Below are 26,460 nucleotides of genomic sequence, written 5' to 3' on the forward strand. Positions count from 1 at the left end.
TGGTTACAAAGAAATAAAAAGCAAGAATACAATTAATACCTAACTTAATAAGCTAAGTGAATTTAAAGCAAAAAGTCTCTCTCACCACATGTTCTAGCAGTCTTACTGGCTAATTTCCTTTCAGACAAGATTCACCCCCCAGTCCAAAGCTGTTTCTTTGTTCCTCAGGTGTTGTAGTTGCCGTTGATAGAGAGAAATGAGGGAATGTTTTGGGGCATCTGTTCCACTTTCTTATAGTTCTTTTTCTTTTAAAAAGATCTCCTGCTGCAGTTCAGGAGACAGAAAATCTGTGGGGATGTGAACCTCCAGCTGTTCCTTTGGCAAAATGTAGATTTCTCACTAACACCCTCTTTCCTGACAAAAAACGGCCACTTAACCAAGTGATAGTCCACTTCATTTTTTTTAACATCTGCTGACCAGGTGGTTTCGCAGTTTCTTTGAGAGTATGTGACACAGTCTCTCAGCATAGTCTCTGTGATATATAGATTGTAATAGATTTTTTACCTTTAATCCTTTTGGTATGATGTCCATCTGTTTGTATTTGCAAAAAGAAGAACAGGAGTACTTGTGGCACCTTAGAGACTAACAAATTTGTTAGTCTCTAAGGTGCCACAAGTACTCCTGTTCTTCTTTTTGCGGATACAGACTAACACGGCTGTTACTCTGAAACCTGTTTGTATTTGGAAAGGAAGATGTCTGTCTGTATCTGTATGAGTTTTTTCATGAAGTTGATGATTTCCACTCCATACGGCTAAATGCAGTGCCTTGCATAATGACAGGTTTCAGAGTAGCAGCCATGTTAGTCTGTATCCGCAAAAAGAACAGGAGTACTTGTGACACCTTAGAGACTAACAAATTTATTTGAGCATAAGCTTTTGTGGGCTACAGCCCACTTCTTCAGATCCATTACAATCTACATATCACACAGACTATGCTGAGAGACTGTCTCACACGCTCAAAGAAACTGCGAAACCACCTGATCAGCATCCTACACAGCAAACAGGGAAAGATTAAGAATGAGCTCTCAAAACTGGATACTCATAAAAAAACAACCTTCCACACAAACTTCCTCATGGATAGACTTTACAAAAACTAGACAAACCATTTACAACACAAACTTTGCCTCTCTACAAAGGAAAAAGGACACTAAACTATCTAAACTGCTACATGCAACAAGGAGCCACAACAGTAGTTCCCTTAACCCACCCAACAACATTGTTAATCTTTCCAGCTATACTCTTAGCCCAGCAGAAGAGTCTGTCCTATCTCGGGGCCTCTCCTTTTGTCCCTCCAGATCCACGAACATGATACAGTTCTGCGGTGACCTAGAATCCTCTTTCGACATCTCCGACTGAAAGAATATTTCCAACATACCCCTGAACAGCATACTAACCCACAGAATCCTCCCTACCAGCACTACAAAAAAAAAAAAAAAAAAGGATTCTGTGTGGACTCCTCCGGATGGTCGAAACAACCGTCTAAATTGCTTCCATCAACGTGCAAAGGCTGAAATTGTGGAAAAGCAACATCACTTGCCCCATAACCTCAGCCATGCTGAACACACCACCATCTACAGCCTCAGGAACAACTCTGACATCATAATCAAAAAGGCTGACAAAGGAGGTGCTGTCGTTATCATGAATAACTTGGAATATGACCAAGAGGCTGCTAGACAGCTCTCTAACACCACATTCTACAGGCCATTATCCTCTGATCCCACTGAGGATTACCTAAAGAAACTACACCATCTGCTAAAAAATCTCCCTGACAAAGCACAGGAACAAATCTGTACAGATACATGCCTAGAATCCCGACCAGGATCCATAAGTCTGGAAATCCTGGATGCCCCATCTCCTCAGGCATTAGCACCCTAACATCAGGATTGTCTGGCTATGTGGACTCTCTCCTCAGGCCCTACACTCCCAGCAATCTTCAAGACACCACTGACTTCCTGAGGAAACTACAATCCATCGGTGATCTTCCAGAAAACACCATCCTGGCCACTATGGATGTAGAAGCCCTCTACACCAATATTCCATACAAAGATAGACTACAAGCTATCAGGAACAGTATCCCCAATAACGTCACAGCTAATCTGCTGGCTGAACTTTGTGACTTTGTCCTCACCCATAACTATTTCATATTTGGGGACAATATATACCTTCAAGTCAGCGGCACTGCTATGGGTACCCGCATGGCCCCACAGTATGTCAACATTTTTATGGCTGACTTAGAACAATGCTTCCTTAGCTCGTCCCCTAACGCCCCTACTCTACTTGCGCTACATTGATGACATCTTCATCATCTGGACCCATGGAAAAGAAGCCCTTGAGGAATTCCACCATGATTTCAATAATTTCCATCCCACCATCAACCACAGCCTAGATCAATCCACACAAGCGGTCCATTTCCTGGACACTACTGTGCTAATAAACGATGGTCACATAAATACCACCCTATACTGGAAACCTACTGACCGCTATGCTTACCTACATGCCTCCAGCTTCCATCCAGGAGGCACCACACGATCCATTGTCTACAGCCAAGCTCTAAGATACAACCGCATTTGCTCCAATCCCTCAGACAGAGACAAGCACCTACAAGATCTCTATCAAGCATTCTTAAAACTACAATACCCACCTGCTGAAGTGAAAAAACAGATTGACAGAGCCAGACGAGTACCCAGAAGTCACCTCCTACAAGACAGGCCCAACAAAGAAAATAAAAGAACACCACTAGCTGTCACCTTCGGCCCCCAACTAAAACCTCTCCAGCGCATCAAAGATCTACAACCTATCCTGAAAGAGGATCCCTCACTCTCACAGATCTTGGGAGACAGACCTGTCCTTGCTTACAGACAACCCTCCAACCTGAAGCAAATACTCACCAGCAACCACACACCACACAACAAAAACACTGACCCAGGAACCTATCCTTGCTATAAAGCCCGATGCCAACTCTGTCCACATATCTATTCAAGTGACATCATCAGAGGACCTAATCACATCAGCCATGCCATCAGGGATTCGTTCACCCGCACATCTACCAATGTGATATATGCCATCATGTGCCAGCAATGCCCCTCTGCCATGTACATTGGCCAAACGGGACAGTCTCTACGCAAAAGAATAAATGGACACAAATCTGACATCAGGAATCATAACATTCAAAAACCAGTAGAACACTTTAACCTGCCTGGTCATGCAGTAACAGACTTGAGGGTGGCAATTTTGCAACAGAAAAGCTTCAAAAACTGCTGAACTTCAATTGATATGCAAACTAGATACAATCAATTTAGGCTTGAATAGAGACTGAGAATGGCTGAGCCATTACACACATTGAATCTATCTCCCCATGTAAGTATTCTCACACTTCATATCAAACTGTCTGTACTGGGCTATCTTGATTATCACTTCAAAAGTTTGTTCTCTTACTTAACTGGCCTCTCAGAGTTAGTAAGACAACTCCCACCTTTTCATGCTGTGTGTGTGTGTGTGTGTGTGTGTGTGTGTATCCTCAATATATGTTCTATTCTATGCATCCGAAGAAGTGGACTGTAGCCTACAAAAGCTTATGCTCAAATAAATTTGTTAGTCTCTACGGTGCCACAAGTACTCCTGTTCTTCTTATGTAACTGTAGTTCTTTAAGATGATGTCATCAGTGTGGACGCCACTGTGAGCGTACATGCACCTCATGTGTGAGATCAGAATCTTCTGAATAGCTGTGTGTTGTGGGGTATTGCTTGCACCCTGTGCCTCTTCATGCTCCCATGCAAGGGCATAAAGGGAAACGTGCCATGACTCTCCCTCAGCTCCCATGCAGCTCAAAGCACTTTTTGGCTAACAACGCCAAAAGCAGAGATGGGGAACAGGCTTGGGGATCCACACTGACTACAACATCTTCAAGAACTATAGTTACCATAGGGTAAGTAACCATATTTTCTTCTTCTAGTTTGAGTCAGTGTGGATCCCACTGTGATTGGCAAGCAGCATCCCCTTCAGGCTGATGGGAATGAGTATCACCATACGCATTTGTCAAATGGATATTGGAGTACTGCTCTCTCAAATCTAACATCAGTTCTTGCAGACAAATCCAGCGCATAATGCTTTACAAACATGAGCAGATTACTCCACATAGTAGGCTTTGCAGATTTCAGGTATGGGAACATGTGAGAAACAAGCCAAAGATTTAGCTTGAGCTCATGTGCAGTGATCTTGAAGGACAGGGGGAAAAAGTACATCTGTCGACTGCTAGATGAATGAGATACGCTGAGTTATCCATTTTGACAGTTTCTATGACTACCTAGCTTGACCTTCAGAGCAACCACTTGTAATTATGAACAAATGTTGGGACAGCATGAAAGATTTAGTCTTGTCAACAGTACTATAGAGTGTGACTGCTGGATAAGCACATATGAAGCCCTTGAGGAATTCTGATACAGTAAGATGAGAACAGGAGTACTTGTGGCACCTTAGAGACTAACAAATTTATTAGAGCATAAGCTTTCGTGGACTACAGTCCACTTCTTCGGATGCATAAGTAAGATGAGAGAAGATGAAGAGCAACAGTATCAGAGGGTGGTATGCCAAAATTACCACAAGATAGACCTTGCTCAAGCTGGAAGTCAAGTCCAGAGCGCTTCAATTGCAGTATGTAGTCCAGGATCTTCGGTATCGAGGCCTGTTGGACCACCCATATGGAAACCCTCTTCCACTTAGAGATGTTTTTCTCATGGATGGGTTCCTGCTTAGAACCAAGATACCCTGGACAAGTGACAAGCAGCCCTTTTCCATGATACTCATCCAAGCAGTATTTAGGCAGTCAGTTGTAGTGACACTAGGTCTGGGTGAAGTAATTGTCCCTGTGATAACAGATCTGGGTGGAGTGGGATCTTGATTGGGGGGTTGTGCCAACAGATGTAGCAAGTCCATAAGACAGAACTGTCTCAGCCATTACAAAGTTATGGGGATGAGCCTGAGATGGTCTCACTTGGCTTCAGTGGTCACTCTGGGGATCAGTGGGAAGGTGTAACAAAGCCTTTAACTCCACTACAAAAGGAAGGTGATTGGAGGGAATCTGGATTCATGGCCTCTGGAGCAAAGCCAGAGCACTTTGCATTATCTCTGGTGGCAAACAGGTCAATTACCCACGTCCTCCACAACAGGAAATGTACTTGTGGTGAATTTCTACAGCAACCACTTGTGGTCAGTGACTAAATGCCTGCTCAGGAAACCCACTATGTCATTGCTGGTTCCTGGCAGGTGCTGCACTACTGGGGGGATGTTGCACAGACAGCACCAATTCCACAACTTGATTGCTTCATTATACAATGGGGGAGAGTGTACCCCCTCGCATATGTAATACATTGCCAATGTGTTTTGTTGGTATTTGTACTACGAAGTGCCATAGGACCAGGAGGATACCACTCACACTAGCCTGATGACCCTAAACTCCAGTACTTCCATGGGTAGTCTCACCTCCTCCAGGGACCATAGCTTTTAGATTTGGTGATGGTCCAGGGGGACGCCCCCATCCTGTCCTAGATGTGTTCATGATCAGTGTTCAGGATAGTTATGGGGTTTCATATGGTATTCCTTTCTGGACATTGTTGGGTGTAGGCACCAGGTCAGTGCTCTCATGACATGGAATAGTACACCTCTACGCCGATATAACGCTGTTCTCGGTAGCCAAAAAATCTTACCATTTTATAGGTGAAACTGCGTTATATCAAACTTGCTTTGATCCGCTGGAGTGTGCAGCCACACCCACCTGGAGTGCTGCTTTACCGCGTTATATCCGAATTCGTGTTATATCGGGGTAGAGGTGTATTACCATTGATTTGCTCAGCAGATGGTTCCCGGGGACTGACCTGAGCCATAGTTGTAGGGGCATCAGGTGAAGTCTGGCAAGCAGCATCGCATATGTACATGTGGACACATGACCCAACACTGTCAGCTAAGTCTACACTATCCTGGTCAGATTAGTGATCATCCCATTTACTAGGGATTGGATTGCAAGGAACCTATGCTGAGATATGTACGCTTGAGCTGTTACCAAATTTATTCTGGCTCCTATAAATTCTAATGTTAGCATTGAAATCGGGGTGGTTTCTCTCAGTTGATCAAGAGGCCTAGCTGAACAAACAGGACTACTACATAGTCTCAGCAGAGTTTTTGGAAGCGGCAGAGAGATAGCCTTGCACGATTGGTCACAAAGGTGCAAGCTGCCATCTGTCCCAGGAGCTTATCGTGTTTTGAGGTCTTGCCTGAATTGCCCGTACCAGACCTGACAAGATAACAAAGTGTCTAAGGGAACATAGGCTCTGGTTTCAATGAGTCCAAATATGCCCCTATAAACTGTATCATGTGTACAGGGATTAATGTGGACTTTTTTACATTCAGCTACAGACCCAACTCCTGGAACAGATCATGGGCCATCTGGGTGGAAGACAGAAGTGCTTCGTAGGAACGGCCCTTGAGTAGCTAGTCATCGAGGTACAGGAAGTCTAGGATCACTTCTTGTTGGTGTTAAGCAGCTACTACTGTCAGGACTTTTGAGAACACCCTTCAGGCTAAGGAAAGGCTGAAAGGAAGCACACATTATTAGAAATTATCCTGGCCTATAGTGAAGCATAGGTATTTCCTATGGGATGGGATTGTTATATGGAAATAGGCATCTTGTATGTCAAGAGCTGAAAATCAATCCCCTTTCTCTAGTGAGGCAATTATAGCTGCCAGAGTCAACAGCCTGAATTTTTGAGACTTTACTACCTTGTTTAGAAGTCTTAGATGTAAGTTCAGTCTCCATCGTCCCTTGGCAGAAGGAAATACTTTGAGTAAAATCTCTTGCCCTTTGTGAGGAGAAGGAACTGGCTCTACTGCTCCTAATCAAAGGAGAGAGTTCACTTCTTGTCTCAATAAAAGCTAACAAGAGGGGCCCTGAAGAGGGACAGGGACAAGGAAGGAGTAACGTATAACGGATTGTTTAACCTGATGTTATGACCTCTATAATGCAGTGATCATAGAGGTCATAGTCTGTAGTGATCTGCCTCCAACCATGGTGGAGGTAGGCAAGCTGGTCTCCAAAGGAGGGAGGTAGGCTAATAGGCACAGCTGTAAATACAGGAGGCACAGGTGGATTTGAACCCTCAACCAACCCAAAACTGTTGCTTCAAAGATGGCTGGGTGCTCATGGAGAGTGATTGTGAAACCCTTTCTCTGAAGTTTGTCTTTGTGGGTGGTTCAGTGGCTCTATGGAATCTGGAAAACAGAATAGGATGTGATCTCTGGGCAGTCTGTGACCTACTCAATCTTTTCTTGTATGTAAATGTATATATGCCCTGAGATCACAAAGGAGCCCTGGAGTCCTTTAGGACTCATCCATGGCCTCCAAGAAGAGTTTATGACTGTCAAAAGGGAGGTCTTCCATGCTGTTCTGTACTTCTCTCAAAATCGTGAAAGATGGAGCCATAATACCCTCTCATATCCACTGCCATGGAGAAGGACCTGGCAGCAGTGTCCACAGCAGTTCTGGCCACCAACTATCTCTCTGCGATGGACTGGAATTGCACGCTATGTTCTTTTGACAGACGTTCAACAAAAGCCATGAATTCGTTATAATTTGTAAAATTACATTTGACCATCACTGCCTGATAATTCGCGATCCTGAACTGAAGGGTTGCTGATTAATAGACCTTTCACCCAAGGGGATCCAGCCTTTTCTGGTCTGTCTCATATGGGGGTGGGGCGGGAGAGAGAGAGAGAGAGAGAGAGAAGTGCTGCTTCCCCCCCCTTGGTTACCGCATCCACCACCAGGGAGTTAAGTGGGGCAGGGGAGAACAAAAAGAATCCCTAGGGGAAACAAACACTTCTTATCCACCCATTTACACATGGGTAGAATAGTAGCACGTGTCCGCCGAATCATCTTAGTGAGATCTAGGAGCACCTCATTGATTGCTAACACACATTTGAGGAGTGTTGCTGACTACAAGATATTCAACACTTTGTGCTATGAATCCTTGACCTCCTCGAGAGGAATATGAAGAGTGTCAGCTACCCTCTTTATGAAGTCTTTAAATTGCTGAAAATCATTGGCCCTGGGTGGTAGTGGAGGCATAACTGCCTTGTCCAGATACAAGAATGGCCTCCTTATTCGCCCTAGCTTCCTGCTCCTCAAATGTACCCTCCTGGGTGGGAGCTGGTTGGGGAGGAAAGTGCTGTACAACTTTGCCCTCTCTGAGATTTTGCCAGACCACTGGTACTTTGTTGTTGAGAAGCAGCTCAGGGCCTCAGAATGGCCATTGAGGGGCCCATACAGAAGTGGGAGTGGAATGCATGGTTTCACCTCCCTTGATAAATGAGCCTTATCTTCCCTCTGACTTTCAGAGAATGGGATCCTGAATGGATGTGTGGAGATTCATAGAGGATACTGACTGGAAGTCTCCTTCATCCTCCTCTACCTGATCCAAAGTGGGAGCACCTGCAGGAAACAGTGGAGAATCTTACAGTACTGGAGGACAGTAGTCCAGAGATCAGGTTTCAGTACTAAGAGATACTCCGTACCCATCAGGAGTGGAGACTCTGGTTCATCCATCATTGAGAGGTCCCTAGTATAGCTGAGTATAGTCCTATGGTACTGAGTAGGGGGGAACAGTACCCTGCGGTAGCGGAGACCATGGTCGCCAAAGCCAACAGTGGACATATCAAAGTAGACACCGATGGTATCTGTTGCTTGAGGGTGCTACATGCATGGATACAGACAGTTGGGATGAACTCAACAGTGCCAATCCCAACTCTCTAAGCTTTCCCTCCTTGCTGGTAGAGGTTACCAAGGCCCTATCAGAACCATGTCTTTCCTTTGTGCTCTGCGATTTTATGGCCTCATCGGTACTAGAGGAGGAATCCTTCAACTCAGAAGGTAACAAGTAGAGATGTCAAGGCTTTGGAGACATAGATCTCACCAAGGAACTAGACCTTTTCAGAGCTGGCTCCTTAAAGTAAGAGTCCATGCTCCTCTTTTCGGAAACCTTCCCTGAAGGCTTCAAAAGGACTTTCTCAAGGGAAGCCTGAGGGGTGCTGGATCTGTCTGGAGACAGATGTATAGGTTGATTTACTGACCTGACTCAGAAGCTGGCTGAAGGGAACGTTCCATCATTAGCAGTCTGAGTTTAATCTCTCTATTTTTTCTTGCCCTGGACTTGAGGGCCAGACAGAAGTTGTACTTCTTGAAGACATGGGACTCCCCCAAGCAACAGACACAGATTGGCCGTCTCCCACAATACTTCAGTAGTAATTCAGGTCTAGTCATTGTTTTTCCTGGAGGAATCTCTGGATTATGGATTGCTGGAGAACTAGTAATAAATATTATTACATTACAGATACCAAGAAAAAGAAATCTGAGAGGGGGAAATAGCTTATCTTTTGTTAGGGAGGCATTTGATCTAAATAAATGGTAATAAAGCGGACAATTTTAAATAGTGTGAATAAAAACTCTCTCAACAGTTCAAACATCTAACCTTCCCAGGATCCCAGTTCACATCTCCATGTCCTGTAAGGAAGGCCTCAAACTAAAAAAGGAAAACAGGACTTGGCATTTCTGATATTAGTAAGATATGAATTAAATAAAAAAACATGCAGAACTTGAAAAGTTTGTGTGTTTCTTTATGCACTAGGAAGATGCAAAAAAAGTATGCAACCAGTTTTTTGTGCCCCTCTCACCCTTCAGATCAGATTTAGAAATGTACTTTATATGTACTTAAAGCAATTTTCAAAGGGGGATAGCTCAGTGGTTTGAGTATTGGCCTGCTAAACCCAGAGTTGAGAGTTCAATCCTTGAGGGGGCCATTTAGAAATCTGGGGCAAAAATCTGTCTGGGGACTGGTCCTGCTTTGAGCAGGGGGTTGGACTAGATGACCTCCTGAGGTCCCTTCCAACCCTGATATTCTATGATTCTATGAAATTTGGCCAATCAAAAATAATTTTTACCAACACTGTCAGAGGCATTTCACTACCTGAGCCAGTTACCCACCTATTTTCAACTTTCTATTTCCAACAGTCTGGGCTATAAAGCTGTTCAATACAGATTGTAAAAAAGGGAGAAGTGATGTGTTCCCTTATGAGTATACTGAAAATTCAATCATACTAGAGCCTTCATATAGGATTATTCCATTTAACATTCCTGCACTTACTATAGTTCAGGCTCCTTATAAGCAAACAAATACCTCAGGTTTTCAAAATAGTTAAATGTAACAGTTTTACATCATTGCAGGATTTCAAAAAAAAAAAAAAAAAAAAAAAAAAAAAAAAAAAAAAATTCACCTTTTTGGATGTTTTTCCATACCTGGTCCCTGTCCAAAGATGAACTTTTCTGAAAATGCCAGCCAAAATCTTCACTCGTTTTTTGGTTAGGTAAGAATGAAAAGAAAAACGTTCATTTTTCAAACATCTAGCTCCAAAACTGCTGAGCTTTGAAGACTTGCCAATTTTGTACAGCTGACATTGCCTTTTTTTAGATTGACCAGTACATATCAAAACTATATATCAGCACTGTAAATCTTCTTTGTATTCCACTATTACCTTTATTCTTGTAAACAATTCTGTAATTCTCTTAACATCATCATGGTACAGGACTATTATTAAGCTCCACAATCTGTTATTTGCAGGGCCGGCGCTTCCATTTAGGCGACCTAGGCGGTGGCCTAGGACACCAGGATTTGGGGGGGGGGGGGGGGGGGCTTTTTGCCGCCCTTGGTGGCAATTTGGCGGCGGGGAGTCCTTCCGCACTCCGGGTCTTCGGCGGCAATTCTGCGGCGGGTCCTTCACTCGCTCTGGGACCCGCCGTCGAAGTGCCCCGAAGACCAGGGCGCGGAAGGACTCTCCCGCACCCGCCCCAGAATTACCAACGACGACGGGGAGCGCGGAAGGACCCCCGCCTAGGGAGCCAAAAACCCTGGCGCCACTCCTGGTTATTTGGCAGCCACTTCTAAATATGCACAAAAATTAGTTTTAAAATTTCATGACTCTGTAGAAAACCTAAAATGGTTTATTTAATAATAAGGAAAATTACCACTTTCCCAACAATATTTCTTCTACACTCATAAGCCATGCCATATTTATTCTAAATTTTGAATTTAAGCATTCATGTTGTGGTTCCGGATGATGTCTGCCTATGCACGGAAGATGGTAACTAGCTGAAAGAATTCCAGGTAGAAGTGGATAGCACGGGGGTATTTCCTCCCACAATGTAATGGGAGCTAAAGGGTAGCCCCTTTATTATATTTAGATAAGAATTTTATACTTGTTAAAACAAACTGGCTTATATAGTCATCAGTTTAGAGCAAATGCACATATTAGTTTGCAACTTTAAAGTTTTAAGTGGATCAAGGCCATTATTTGGGACCTTAATTAGGCATTGCTGAGTGCACTGCCTAAATCACTTTTCAGTATGAAATTTAGGCTCCTAAATCAATTAGGTGTTACAACACTGAGGGCAGCAATGCCTAAATACCTTTAAAAATCTGAAGTTAGTGTTTACCTAGTTGACCTATAGGATATTTTTTCTCCAAGTACTATTATTTAGGAATAATACCAGGAATAAAACCTAAGTTTGTCACAATAGGGAACTGGAATAGGATTTGAGAGAGTCCCCAGGTGCAACCTGGACTGTGGGACTGCTGAGACCTCCAAACCTACCAGCTTGGGTTGCCTCTCACATTGTGAGGCTGATGTCAAGCTACAAGCCTCTAACACAGAGGTTCTCAAACTTTAGTCCGCGGACCACCACTGGTCCGTAAGCTCCATTCAGGTGGTCCCCAGACAGTTCCCTCAAAGGTGCACACTTGGGTGGCCGCACATGAGAGAATGAAGGACTACCCACCTAATTAGTGGATCCACGCAGATGTGGCTCCACTAATTAGGTGCCTGGACCCTGGAGAAGACGCACATGTAAGGTGAGGTGGTGGCCTTCGGGGAAATAAGGGGTAGGTGGGAGGCAGCAGTGGGGTGAGAAGAGGGGGTGGGGGAATTTGGAATGTGCAGGGCTGCGGCGGCCAGACAGAGGTGACTTTCCCCAGCTCCAGGGCTGCAGCTGCTGGGGAGAGACGGTCCTCCTTTCCAGGCTCAGCTCTGTGGCTGCTGTGGTGGGGGAGAGACCCTCCTCCTTCCCATCCCCAGTTTGGGGGCTGCTGCAGCAGAGGAGAGAGGGAGACCTCCCCCTCCGCTTCCCAGCCCCACCTCGGGGGCCGTCGCGGCAGGGGAGAGAGGGCATATCTATCGCATTAGAAAGGTAAGACTACTGATATTAAAATATGAGTTGTGTGCTTTTATTTGTAGAACAAAAAATGATTATTACTTTTTTTAATGTAGTGCTTTTATCTAAAGTGCTTTACAATAGTTAGCTAACAGTACAAACAATATTTGGAAAGATTATTAAGTGGTCTGCTGAGACCCTCAGCAATTTTCAAATGGTCCACGGGGGGAAAAAAAGTTTGAGAACCACTGCCCTAACAAGTACTGCACTTACACAGGCATCCATAGGCAGGGACACACTTAACTGAGTTACATGAATGATCTCCCAGCCACTCATGAACCATCAATAGAGAGGCTCCAGCCAATTCCCCTCAGCTCCCCAGCTTTATACCCCAGAACTGTACCATCTTGCACTGGTCAGATGCCTGACCAGTGTAAGTTCATATTTAGTTCACCATTTCTTCATAGGAAAGTGGATATGCACCAGCCTCTGTAATCGAAGCTGGGATTTCCTAAGCACTTCCATCAACACACTTTTAGGTAAAATTAAAAAAAAAAAACAGATTTATTAACTACAGAAAGATAGATTAAGTGATTTTAAGCAGAAGGCACAGAGATCAAAATTGGTTACTTAAGAAATAAAACAGTTAGAATTTAAACTGCATTTCTAACAGACTAAACAAGATTTGAATCAAGCAGTGTCTCACCCTAACAGATGATACAAGCAGGTTACAATTTCTCAATGCTCACAGACTGGACTACCTTCCAGCCTGAGACCAAACTTCCCCAGTTCAAAATCTGTGTCTTCCAGATGTGCTTCCAGGTGTTGAGATGGGGGTGGGAGAGAGAGGCCAAGTGATGTCACTGACTCTTTTTATACTTTCTTCTAGCTGCTAGAAAGATCCTTGCTGTGACGCGGGAATCCGGCCCCATTGGGCAAGCAATCTCCACTGCTCTAAGGAGCCTCTGGTATAGTGGATTATTTTCTTGGCCCATTAATGCTGTCTGGGGCCTCCTTTGTTGTAACTGAAAGGCTGGCTGTGGGCATTCCCAACCTCACAACATATTTCAGTAACACATATAGCAATACTTAACTTCACAAACAATGATAGTACATACAATCCAACAGGATATTAAATGTTCAACAGATCAAGACTTGTTAAATGATACCTCATAAGGCATACTTTGTACAAAACATATCATAATCATATGATAGTGATGAATATTGGGGGTCTCTGGGTGTTACTTTAAGGTACAGAGTGTCACACCTATCCTCTAACACACTGCCTCAAGTAGAAAACATTATGGAACTGAAGAGGCTAGAGTGTTTGCAAAAGTCACAGCACCTTGTGGAACTAAACACTGGTCAGACTTGTTCTACACCCCTTCTGATACTGACACACATTTTCACAATGGCTTCAGTGGCATATTTAGAAATAGTATTGTAAAGACTACTAAATTAAAAATGAGTCTACCCATGAAATTTTGATTGAAGTTTAAATAGAAGTATTAAAGTAAGGCTATCTGTAGAGGAATAAGAATAAAGTTTGGCACCAGTCCTGAAATTCCAAGAATAATCTTTAGCTCTTCAAACTCCTTATATATACTTGCAGTTGTATAGAAAACTAAGTATGTGGTGATACATACTTATTTTCAAAGCACAATGGATTTAAACCTTGCTGTAACTGAAAAGTTGAATGCAAAATTCTAAGCTCCTGTGTTTTCTGTAGAACTATCACTGATGACGCCCAGTACCGATCAGGCACTCTGCCTCTCACAGTGCAACTAACATAATGAGCCACTAAAGGCTTCCAAAAATTCATTCCTGCCTGATTCAACTATAGTCTATGGATCAAACTTTAGAACAAAAATGGATTTTTTTGTGAAATACATTCTCACTCACACATGTGCCTTTTTTACTGGCACTATTTTTCATATCCCTTCACCAGTAAAGGAAAGCTCCCTTATTACAGAGTCCAAAGGCACAGACCACAGAAAGAGAACAGCTGATACATTGCAAATCTCAACAATAATGTATAATAGATTTTCTTTATGTTTCCAATCTGAAATCTTGAGACCTACCATGTGTAGAAGTACTATATCTTTCTAATAGTGATTTTCCCCTTTCCAAATGATAAAGTTTCCATGTCTAGACATGATATGTGGAGACATAGCAGATCTGAAATCTGTCACTGACCCATGACTGAATGTTGCCCAAGAGACCTCAGACTAATGAAATTCTGTAAGAAGAGAGATTTCTCCAGCTTTTTAAAATTTAAAAATAGCAGAGCTCAGAGGTTTGCAAAGCTTTGTAAATTCCACCCACAGAGGGCAATCCCAATGCAGATGGTTTAATGGGCAAAGATGAAGTTGAGGAGATTTAATGTGCATGATTAATGCAGTTTATCACATGGATGTCACCACCACGTGACAGACTACATATACAGTAGGCCAATATACAAAATGTAAAATTAAAAACATTACATTTTTAAAAATTATTTATAAACTGATACTGCACTTCATTAGTTCCAGTAATGAAAGAAGAAAAAAAAATTACCATGGCAGCATTCACCCACCTTCACTAACCAGCTCACTGTTGTCCGACTGTTTACAACAGATTATCTTCTCCACCAATTGATTGTAACTACAATTACCAACTGCCTTCACAATGTCAGCAATCTGGAAAAACAAATACCGGGTAATTCATTTATCTTTATGAAGAACAGAAAATCTATTGTTTGTTCCTGTGTGCCTACTGGAATTGTTCATAAGATAAAATACATCAAAAATAAATTGCCCACAAGAGGTTTTAGTCTTAGCTATACCACACTAAGGTCAATACATAGTCCTAGTTCAAGAAGCCTTAATCCAAGGATGTTGCACACATTTTGAGGAGAGTGCAAAATTCCATTTTAATTATGGAGCTAGGGTTTAAGTTTAATACTACACACTGCCCTCAATACACAGCAGAATATTCAATTATATCCGGGGGAGATCTGCATAGAGATCAGGGGTAGAACCAGTCTTAAGCAATACCTCAACTTTCAGTTATTTATTATTTTTTCAGTTACGTGTTATTGGCACATTCAGCTTCACTTAGTGCAGAATATGCTGCTTTTTTTAAAAAAAAAAGAAAATATATATAATTTTTCCCCTCTCTCCCTTCCTTATTTCCTTTTTTCTGTATCATGCCTTCATACTTTCCAGAGCCATTGTTGCAGGCAGCCTGCAGACTCAGGCAGATGACACTGCATTAGTTGTATTTGGTACACATCTCGAAGACGCTCTGCAACTATGAGGGTTACAAACTATCTTTTAAATGTGAATATTTTGATTCTGCAAAATGTGTGTCATGTGGGTCACAAAAAAAAAAAATCAATCAATACATGCTTACTTAAGCCACATTTCTTTGCTGATTTTTAGAATACATTATAATGTGCTGCAAATCACTTACATGCATGTTCCAGAGGATCCCAAAGAAAAGTTAAAAAAATTAGATGGCTTCATCTAGTATTCCTCCTTTTTTAAAAAAAAAAAATACTCAAACATTTAGCATACAAAAAATAATGCATTCCTATTTTTAGAAAGGCTATTACAAAGTTTTCACGATTTAAAAAAAAAAAAAAAAAAAACATGTCTGCCACAGTTGTCTCTGGATGCTCATATAAATCTTGATCTATACAAAATCAGTTAAGTAATGCCAACTAAACTGAAAATGTAGATGTTAACTGTTACAAAAATATTTTCCATCCTCATTCCCTTAGAGAAATACCTGAGGGAACAGTTAGCTTTTTACATTAAAGAAATAATGTAAAAAGCTAAGGAAATTCTGGCTCTGTTAGATCAGCACAGGAAATAATTTCCAGAATTAAGGTTACTCCATTAAGACATCCCCTCCAACAAATCTCAAAATACTCAGCTCTATTAACTATTAGCATTAGCATGTCAGCTGATTTAAGCCATATTGGAAGATCACAGAGTCAGATGCCCAAGTAGCTGGGAAAAAACTTGGTAAATGCCACTTAAAATCTAAGTTCTTCAGACCATGGATCACTTCTTCATGTGTTTCTAAATCAGTGGGGCTTCAGTCATAGCTGGTGCCACAAGGGACTAATCTAATAATAAATATTAATATCAGTATGAAAGGCTTGGTTTGCACCTGGAAGCAAATAGGAAACCAGAACAGTTTTGGAACACCAATATGTGCTTCTCACTTGGCCAAAACTACAACATTCTACAACAACTATTGTTTCTTTTGTTCTTCAATGCTGTCACCCATAGAGTTCACAAAAGGTCTGGACTATAGATGAAGGGTGCACATCAGAGAGAGATGGGTTGCCTTCTATAGTGCTAAAATGAGATGAAAACATTTTCTGGCCATGAAAATTGCCAGGTGAAATTAAAAAAAAAAAACACACCTAGAAAAAAGCCTAGATGATTACAAGACAGAGTCACAAATCATTAGGAACACATCAATCATATAGACAGGCTACTCTAGCCATATAACTTCCCAGCCAAACAGTATCACCTTCCTTTCTTAATTGGATGGCGCCTCAGCCGGCCCATCTTAAACAAAATTATATCACTTATTCTTACTTGGTTTTAATGCTCTCAGTTCTTGAAACAGAAGCTGCTAAAAGCAAGTATAAATTTCAGGAAGGAGGGAAGTCACATCACGTTCACTAACTTCTTAGTGTCCAAATTCTTATATGAGCAATCAAGGTAAGAAATGAATACCACCCCTGGAAAGGGCAAAATAAAACTCAATACCCTAGAGCAGCAGTGCTGTTTTGCACTATTTTGGACTTAAAATAGACTTTGTCTAAAATCTGGAACTTTCTAACATTCAATCATTGCAAAGTTATAGTGCCTTAAAATGACCAGTATGATTCACACCACTCTTCAAGGTGAAATTTTAATCTTTCTGGGTGCAGACTCAAAAGAAAACATGATCAGCTCACTGTGACTCCTGTCTACACAACAAAAGAGACTATAAACCTTAGGTTAAAATTAAACAAGAATCTGAAAATTCTGATGTGCCATACACATCTTTGATGCTCTTCAAACATTCCCCCAGTAAAATGTAAAATAGTTCAGACAGGAAATAGATAACTCATCATATAAGCTATTTTGCTTACCTGAGGATCCACTAACCATCCATGGTACAAAGGGATATCAAGAAGGTCAAACACTATGCATTCAGGTGTATATTCAAAAACTCGTACACCAGTGAACTTCACGTTCACATCCAGACCTGTCTGTAGCTTATGTAGGATAGCCATTGCATCACTCATATTCTGACAACAGAAAGAAAAATATAGATTAACCAAATGGACGGCACTAGAGAATTTTCTACACTTAGTAGCTACTCTTGTAAGATAATCATTTCATCCAATTCAGTGTTTTATAAAAAACTTGCAAAAAGGCACATTAGGTAAACAATGGATTCAATACATTTTCTCATTAGTTACACAAGTATCACAACTTAAGATGCATCTTCAAATAAAAAAATATAAATTCACTTACAATTTTGTGTAACAAATAAATAATCTACATGTACTAAATAGCACAAATTAAGTTCATTAAACCTATTTATATATATTGAGGTAGTATGTCAGAGGTCCCAGCCCCATATGAAAGCCACTGTACAAGCAATATAACAAAGACAGCTCCTGCCCTGAAGACTTGAAGTAAACAGTTTATATATTTTTAAATAAGATCAGTTTTCCTACTTTCCATCCCTGACTTCAATTTATTGATTTGAAGGAAGGGAAGGGAAAGTAGCAATGCACAGAAGAGTCTGGAATAGCATTTGAGGCATAAGTTTGTTATAATGCCCATATCAGCAATGGCTGAAGACTCTGGTTCCATGTTACACAAACAAAGGAGCTGTATTATGGAACTCGAATGGATGAGTGGGACATGCAGAAAGATGCTGCTGACGGTGATAAAAGTTATTAAACAGTGTTAGTAGCCGCAATATGACAGTAACTTTCCCCAATCTTCCAGAGCAGCTCTGCAGATTGCCATTTGCAGTTCCCTCACTCAGTTCTGTCTGACTTCATGCTGCATGTCACTCCTGCCTCCAAAGTTCCAAAAAAGGGTGCTTTGAGTAATTCCTCTTTTCTCTCTTCACACCCAACAGCCCCAAGCCAGATATTTGGGAAAAAGGTGGTTGCATGAATGTTGTCTTTTTCCATGGACAAAGTCCCATACTTCTGGGGATGTTCTTCTGAGTCCTAACCCAGATGTGAGGGCAACACCACTGCTTTCAAACAATGAATGGAGACAAGGGCCAGAAAGATAAAATGAACCAGAACTATAAGGAATGACTTGGAATCATGGAATCATAGAATCATAGAATATTGGGGTTGGAAGGGACCTCAGGAGGTCACCTAGTCCCACTCCCTGCTCAAAGCAGGACCAATCCCCAACTAAATCATTCCAGCCAGGGCTTCATCAAGCCTGACCTTAAAAACCTTTAAGAAAGGAGATTCCATCACCTCCCTAGGTAACCCATTCCAGTGCTTCACCATACTCCTAGGGTACATCTACAGGGGGGAGTCGATTTAAGATACGCAAATTCAGCTACGTGAATAGCGTAGCTGAATTCGACGTATCGCAGCCGACTTACCCCGTTGTGAGGACGGCGGCAAAATCGACTTCTGCGGCTTTCTGTCGGCGGCGCTTACTACCACCTCCGCTGGTGGAGTAAGAGCGCCGATTCGGGGATCAATTGTCGCGTCCCTACGGGATGCGATAAATCGATCCTCGAGAGGTCGATTTCTACCCGCCGATTCAGGCGGGTAGTATAGACCTAGCCTTAGTGAAAAAGTTTTTCCTAATACCCAACCTAAACCTTCCCCACTGCAACTTGAGACCATTACTCCTTGTTCTGTCATTGCTACCACTGAGAACAGTCTAGATCCATCCACTTTGGAACCCCCTTCCAGGTAGTTGAAAGCAGCTATCAAATCCCCCCATATTCTTCTCTTCTGCAGACTAAACAATCCCAGTTCCCTCAGCCTCTCCTCATAAGTCAGGTGCTCCAGCCCTCTAATCATTTTTGTTGCCCTCCATTGGGCTCGTTCCAATTTTTCCACATCCTTCTTGTAGTGTGGGGCCCAAAACTGGACACAGTACTCCAGATGAGGCCTCACCAATGCCGAATAGAGGGGAATGATCACGTCCCTTGATCTGCTGGCAATGCCCCTATTTATATAGCCCAAAATGCCATTAGCCTTCTTGGCAACAAGAGCACACTGTCGATTCATATCCAGCTTCTTGTCCACTGTAACCCTTAGGTCCTTTTCTGCAGAACTGCTGCCTAGCCACTCGGTCCCTAGCCAGTAGCAGTGCATGGGATTCTTCCGTCCTAAGTGCAGGACTCTGCACTTGTCCTTGTTGAACCTCATCAGATTTCTTTTGGCCCAATCCTCTAATTTTTGTCTAGGTCCCTCTGTATCCTCTACCCTCCAGTGTATCTACCACTCCTCTCAGTTTAGTGTCATCTGCAAACTTGCTGAGGGTGCAGTCCACGCCATCCTCCAGATCATTAATGAAGGTATTGAACCAAACCGGCCCCAGGACCAACCCTTGGGGCACTCTGCTTGATACCAACTAAACATGGAGCCATTGATCACTACCCGTTGATCCTGACGATCTACCCAGCTTTCTATCCACTTTATAGTCCATTCATCCAGCCCACACTTCTTTAACTTGCCGGCAAAAATACTGTGGGAGACCATAACAAAAGCTTTGCTTTGCTAAAGTCAAGGAATAACACGTCCACTGCTTTCCCCTCATCCACAGAGCCAGTTATCTCATCATAGAAGGCAATTAGGTTAGTCAGGCATAACTTGCCCTTGGTGAATCCATGCTGACTGTTCCTGATCACTTTCCTCTCCTCTAAGTGCATCAGAATTGATTTCTTGAGGACCTGCTCCACGATTTTTCTAGGGACTGAGATCTTAAAATCTCAAATAATTTTGATAAACTGTAATTATTAAAGTAATGTTGGGAAGTGAAAATTGACCACTAATCTAAATGGCAAAAACAGCAGTTGAAAGTGCTTGATATCAACAAGAGACAAGATTAGAGAATTAAACAGTAAGTCAGCCTTACAGAATTCTATTTGTTCACTAACTCAGAATGAGGTTTTAGTTTGTTGTCCCCCAAATTTAGTTGAATAAAAAAAAACTTGGAATGAGGCTCTAGTTGTTAAAAATAGATGAATAATATATTAAGATAACCATCACTTCTGTAGAAGGTTCACCCTAGGCACTAAACAAATGAAAAAAACCACTTCATATTAACGTAGTAAATTCCTGCAACATTCCAAACATACCTTTCAAATGCTAGTTGTTTCAGCTGTAGGAAACATGGCCTTTCACTATGGGAAAAAACAAAAACAAAAAAACCCACATACAAAGCATACAGAGATTTTTCACTAAGATTTGATGAGTGCTCATAAGGAAGAATAATAGCTGAAGCTATCTAAGTGAATATCTCCTAGGGAAAGGATATAAAGTAGGGCTGTCAAGCGATTAAAAAAATTACTCGCAATTAATCGTGTGATTAATAAAATTAATCATGATTAATCATGCTGTTAAACAATAGAATACCATTTATTTTAAATATTTTCTATGTTTACTACATCTTCAAATATATTAATTTCAATTACAACACAGTGTACAGTGCTCACTTCATATTTTTATTACAAATATTTGCACTGTAAAAAAACTAAAAAAATGTATTTTTCAATTCACCTCATACAAGTACTGTAGTGCAATTTCTATAATGAAAGTTGAACTTACAAATGTAGAATTATGTACAAAAAACTGTATTCAAAAATAAAACAATGAAACTTTAGAGGCTACAAGTCCACTCAATCCTACTTCTTGGTCAGCCAATCACTCAGACAAACAAAGGTTGATTACAATTTGTAGGAGATAATATGCCTGCTTCTTGTTTACAATGTCACCTGAAAGTGAGAACAGATGTTCACATGGCACTGTTGTAGCTGGCGTTGCAAGATATTTATGTCCCTTTATGCTTCAATCACCATTCCAGAGGACATGCTTCCATGCTGATGATGGGTTCTGCTGAGTAAAGATCCAAAGCAGTGAGGACTGACGCATGTTCATTTTCTTCAGCTGAGTCAGATGCCACTAGCAGAAGGTTAATTTTTTTTTCCCCTCCTCCTCTGGTTTGGGTTCTGCAGTTTCCACTTCAGAGTGTTGCTCTTAAGAATTCTGAAAGCATGCTCCATACCTCGTCCCTCTCAGATTTTGGACGGCACTTCAGAGTCTTAAACCTTGGGTCAAGTGCTGTAGCTGTTTTTAGAAATCTCACATCGGTAAGTTCTTTGCATTTTGTCAAATCTGCTGTGAAAGTGTTCTTAAAACGAACATGTGCTGGGTCATCATCCGAGACGGCTATAACATGAAATATATATAGAATGCAGGTAAAACAGAGCAGGAGACATACAATTCTCCCCCCAAGTAGTACAGTCACAAATTTAACGCATTTTTTTTTTTAAAACAAGCATCAGCTCTGTTTTGTTTTAGAGTGCAGTTATGCAACCAAAAAAAAAAAAAAATCCGTCTTTGTCAGTTACACTTTCACGATAAAGAGATTGCATTTCAGTACTTGTATGAAGTGAATTGAAAAATATTATTTCTTTTATCATTTTTATGGGCACTTCTCCTCCCTGGCTCCAGCTGCTCTGCTCCGGCGGCGCAGGGTCCGGAGGCAATGGGGGCTGCCCAAAGCCGGTAGCGCTGTCTCGGGCAGTTTGGCTCTTAAACAGAGCCGAAGTCTGAGAGGGGAGGAGCAGAGCAGCTGGAGCCCAGGAAGGGATGTGCCCGGCCGGCGGCTCGGGGTCCGGAGGCATAGGGGATGCCCGAAGCCCGAGTGCTACCAGCTTCATGGTTTGCCGGGCAGCCTCCAGACCCTGCGCCCCCAGCTAGGCGCTTCCCCTCCCGGGCTCCAGCTGCGCTGGGGAAGCGCCAGCCGGGGGCGCAGGGTCTGGAGGCTGCCCGGCAAACCGTAAAGCCGGTAGCGCTCGGGCAGCCCTTTTCGCGTGGCTGGGAGGGAGGAGGGGGAGTTAGGGCGGGGACTTTGGGGAAGGGGCGGGGAAAGGGCGGAGTTGGGGCAGGGCCGGGGTTGAGAAAGGGGTAGGGCGGGGGGGGGAAAGGGGCGGGGTTAGGGCCTGTGGAGTGTCCTCTTTTTTTATTTTTTAAATATGGTAACCCTAGGCAAGAGTGTCATTTCCTCCCTACCCACCACACAGTCTCTCTTCCTACTTAAAATCAACTGAACTATTTTTACTCAGACCTCTAGAGGAGACCAAACCTGGAAAGTTTCATCCCAAAATGTAAAAGTTTGCAAAGTTATAACAGTTGAAAAGGGCTTTTTAAAATGGCAATGCTCACTTTAACCATAGGTATATGCTCCACTTGTATCATATTTGTTTCTACAACCTACGATGTAATATCTAGTAGCACTATCTGCATGATGAGTCCATAAAGTATTTTTTATGAAACCATAATTACAAAATGTAAATTACAGATTAAAACATGCACTGAAGTAATGCAAGTTTGCTAGCATATATAGGCCAGAAAAGTTGGCCACAAAGTTAGCTTCATCATTAAATCCTTTATCACAGAATTGAATTTAAGCGTGGCTGTGTTGCTGGTCGAAAAGAAAAGCTTATTAGAACACACATCAGCATGATGTTATACAAAAATTCTAACTTAAGTATATGGAATCATTATGGATAACAAAATTAGTTTATGTGTAAAAGAAAACTGTACTAGTTGATATGCGTGGGTAAGATTGTACAAAGTGCTGTAAAGTATTCTATCATATTTAAGAAACAATATGGTAATACATACACACGAGAAAACCAAGTTTCATCTCAATCTTTAACTCTGGCATTTAGTGACTTGAGAGTTTAAGCAACTAATGGCCCATTACATTTTTCTATATAATTATTACTGCTTTAGGTATAAAATACTTTTCTACCCTCAAACTGATTAATTTCAATGACAATTTTGAGAATCTGATTTAAGTATAATGATATCATGAATTTTTCATTTCTGCTAATTTCTGTTAAACTGGATACCCTCTGTTAAAACAACAACATCATGTAAAATGTACTACAGTATTTGAAACCATTATTTCTTCATTATCTACACAGATTAAGTTTTCACTTATATAAATTTAAACTAACAGTTTCTAATTTATTTCAAAAAGCACATTAAAAACTCTACTCATGTAGGACTCTTTGCTTTGGAATCTGGCATCAGTGGAGACTGACCCACCATTCATGACTTAAGTTGTATGAAAAGTAACTTCATGAAGCTAGGAACTGAGTCTAAGGCTCCATATCGCTTTTACTGATGTTCAAGCTAGGGCCTTATGCAGGCTATCAATTAAATAGATTACTCCTGGGGGAATTCTGCACCAAAAAATTAAACGTTCTGCAAAATTCTGCATATTTTGTCAAAACAACAATATCATCACCCCAGTTTCAAATTATTTTGGTACTTTATTTTAAAATATCTGTCAACAAGTATGTTTGTAACAATACAGATAACAAATGAGATTCAGGAAATGTTTTTTGAGAAATAGATTCCTTATTAGGCATATTAATACATAACTTGAGTAATAATTCATTTAAAACTACAATACAGAAATGTATTTCCCACACCCCTCAGAAACAGTTCAAAGGCTTGAGGGAGTCGGGGTAATGAAGGAGCTGAGGGAGAGGAAAGTAATTGCTGGGAAGGAGCCTGGGAGTGAAACTGGATGGTTGCTGGGTGTAGTTGGGAGAGGAATGGAACAGGGGTTTTGGTGGGCAGGGGGAGAAATTATTGGGGCAAATTGTCTGGTGGGGTTTTTTGCCTTTCTTGCAGTATCCTGAAAGTCCAGTTTTATGTTAATAAGGAGAAAGGACAGGAATTAAAAAGTTGTAAGGTTGTAAGTGGAGTAATTTCATCACAAGCTGTGTTCAGTATTGCCATGAAGTTCAAACTGGCCAGCTCCTAGAGGTAAACAGGAGTAAAATCCATCCCTGTGTCTGTTCTTTCTCTTGCATGCGCATACTGCAGTAGAATCAAGGTAGTACCCAAATTAAGGTCGTCTGTACCTTCTAACTTTAAAGTGGTTGATTCTACAACCTTAAACAAAATGTTTCCATCAACATATGATTTCTCTCACACACAATTTCTATTTATTTTTTAAAAGTAAGACCAAGTTCTGCTGTGGACAACTGTAGTTGTGAAGTGTTAGGCAACCTTAATATTGGGATGTTACCTCTATAATGTGGTCCACTACAAAAAAAGTTTGAGAACTCCTGGTTTAAGTTTATAACAGATAGATGAGAGCCCAAATTTTGGGTCCCCAGCTTGTGAGGGATCCTGCCTGAAAGATGCTGTCAAGCAGTTGGGGAAAGACTTATTGGGAGGAGTTGATAGGTTGCTGTAGGAAGACAACAGGCATGTGTAAAATATCGTAATGGATTTCCCCTCATCCACTGGCTGCACTGCAAGTAGGTGGGATTTTGAGAGAGACTATTGAGAAACAGAAATTTAAACAATATTTCTTTTTTGGGGGGGGAGGAAGGGGGGTGCACTGTCTGCTCCCAGCTGTAGAAGAGGTAGGAACAGTTGTGGAAGGGCTTTGGCTATATTAAAAATTCGTTGGATTTTGGGGGGGAGGGGCATTAGCCTCATCTCATTCCTTCAGCTACCTTTGATGTTACAATGTTTCGTACTTACTGAAGTCTAAGGGAGTTGCAGTTCCTCAGGAATTCTCAGAATTAGGCCTTCAGATTTTTCTAATACAATAAACCAAGCCATAAAATGAGGTTACTGTGACAAATAAAATGATAATGTTCTTTACAGCTTTTGTCTTCAATGCTATCAATGACACAGACTGAAAGTTAATTTAAAGAATAACTACCATTGCGATTAACTCTATGCTAATTATGGATATGTTCTGTAGGTCCATTACAATATAGAATATGCACTGGAAACTCAGTCCAGATTTGAATATGGGTAAACAAAATAGAAGAAATAATATTTCAGCAACGTGTCTGAACAGTGAAGTTTTCTATTATTGTTAAAAGTGAGTATTAAAAGTGGGACAGAAACTCTTGTTCACAAGTTATGTAAAACACTTACAGTGCCAATGCCAAATACTTCCCAACAAAATAAGCAACCCTAGTAGTAGGTTCAGTTACATCAATTTCACTTAAATCTTCCTTTGCATTCAATATTTATGCTTTGTTCGAGAGGATACTACTTATTACTCCTCAACTTTTAGATTGCTTTGCTGAGCAAAATGGGACCACTTCTCTTTTAAAGCCTTCACTGTTACTATCAGGCTACATAGTTGATTGACATCAGAGCACTTTTGTCACTGGGAACTCAATACACTTAAACACTAATTATTTCTAGTATTGGGTAGAGACTATAATAGGGGTAGGCAACCTAAGGCACGAGTGCCGAAAGCGGCACGCAAGCGGATTTTCAGTGGCACTCACACTGCCCGGGTCCTGGCCACCGGTCCAGGGAGCTCTGCATTTTAATTTAATTTTAAATAAAACTTCTTAAACATTTTAAAAACCTTATTTACTTTACATACAACAATAGTTTAGTTATATATTACAGACTTATAGAAAGAGACCTTCTAAAAATGTTAAAATGTATTACTGGCACGCGAAACCTTAAATTAGAGTGAATAAATGAAGACTCGGCACACCACTTCTAAAAGGTTGCCGACCCCTGGACTATAACAAAACCAAGCCATCTCACTTGAGAATTGGATTTCTTTAGCTGGGAGTAGACAAAAGTACACAAGACTAGGAATCAGATGTTTTTAAAGGGAGGGGTGGCCAAACTGTGGCTCACCGCATGTGTCTCTTTCACAGTTAAAGTGCAGCTCTTGGAGCTCCCTCCCCCGCAAATTCTCCCACCTACCAGTCTAGGGGCTCTGCCCAGCGGCGGGGAGGGAAGGGTGTGTCTTGGGGCTTCTGCCTCACAGGAGGTGCTTGCCGGGACTTGAGGAACAAGGCTGAAGCCCCATGCCCTGGCTGGCATGCCCCGGCTCTTGAACTTCTGAAGACTGTCATATGTGGCTCGCAGGGTCTGTAAGTTTGGCCATCCCTGTTTTAAAGAAACAATCTTACACTTCCCATTCCTTTAA

At 41.6% G+C, this 26,460-nt stretch overlaps 1 protein-coding gene across 4 annotated transcripts in view; it reads right to left on the minus strand.

The window, feature by feature from the left end:
* MINDY2 (MINDY lysine 48 deubiquitinase 2) overlaps positions 1-26,460 on the minus strand; it is a 104,743-nt gene that overhangs the window by 36,022 nt on the left and 42,261 nt on the right. For all 4 annotated transcript variants that reach the window (XR_004647372.1, XM_034783300.1, XM_034783299.1 and 1 more), the window contains exons 4-5: positions 17,385-17,543; positions 14,823-14,925 (exon numbers count right to left, since the gene is read on the minus strand). Coding sequence is in view for 3 of the 4 variants with exons in the window: in XM_034783300.1 (XP_034639191.1) it covers positions 14,823-14,925; positions 17,385-17,543 (262 nt within the window). In the remaining variant the exon portion in view is untranslated. The remainder of the gene's footprint in view (positions 1-14,822; positions 14,926-17,384; positions 17,544-26,460) is intronic.

This window comes from Trachemys scripta, chromosome 10 (assembly GCF_013100865.1).
Source record: "Trachemys scripta elegans isolate TJP31775 chromosome 10, CAS_Tse_1.0, whole genome shotgun sequence".
Lineage (NCBI taxonomy): Eukaryota > Metazoa > Chordata > Testudines > Emydidae > Trachemys > Trachemys scripta.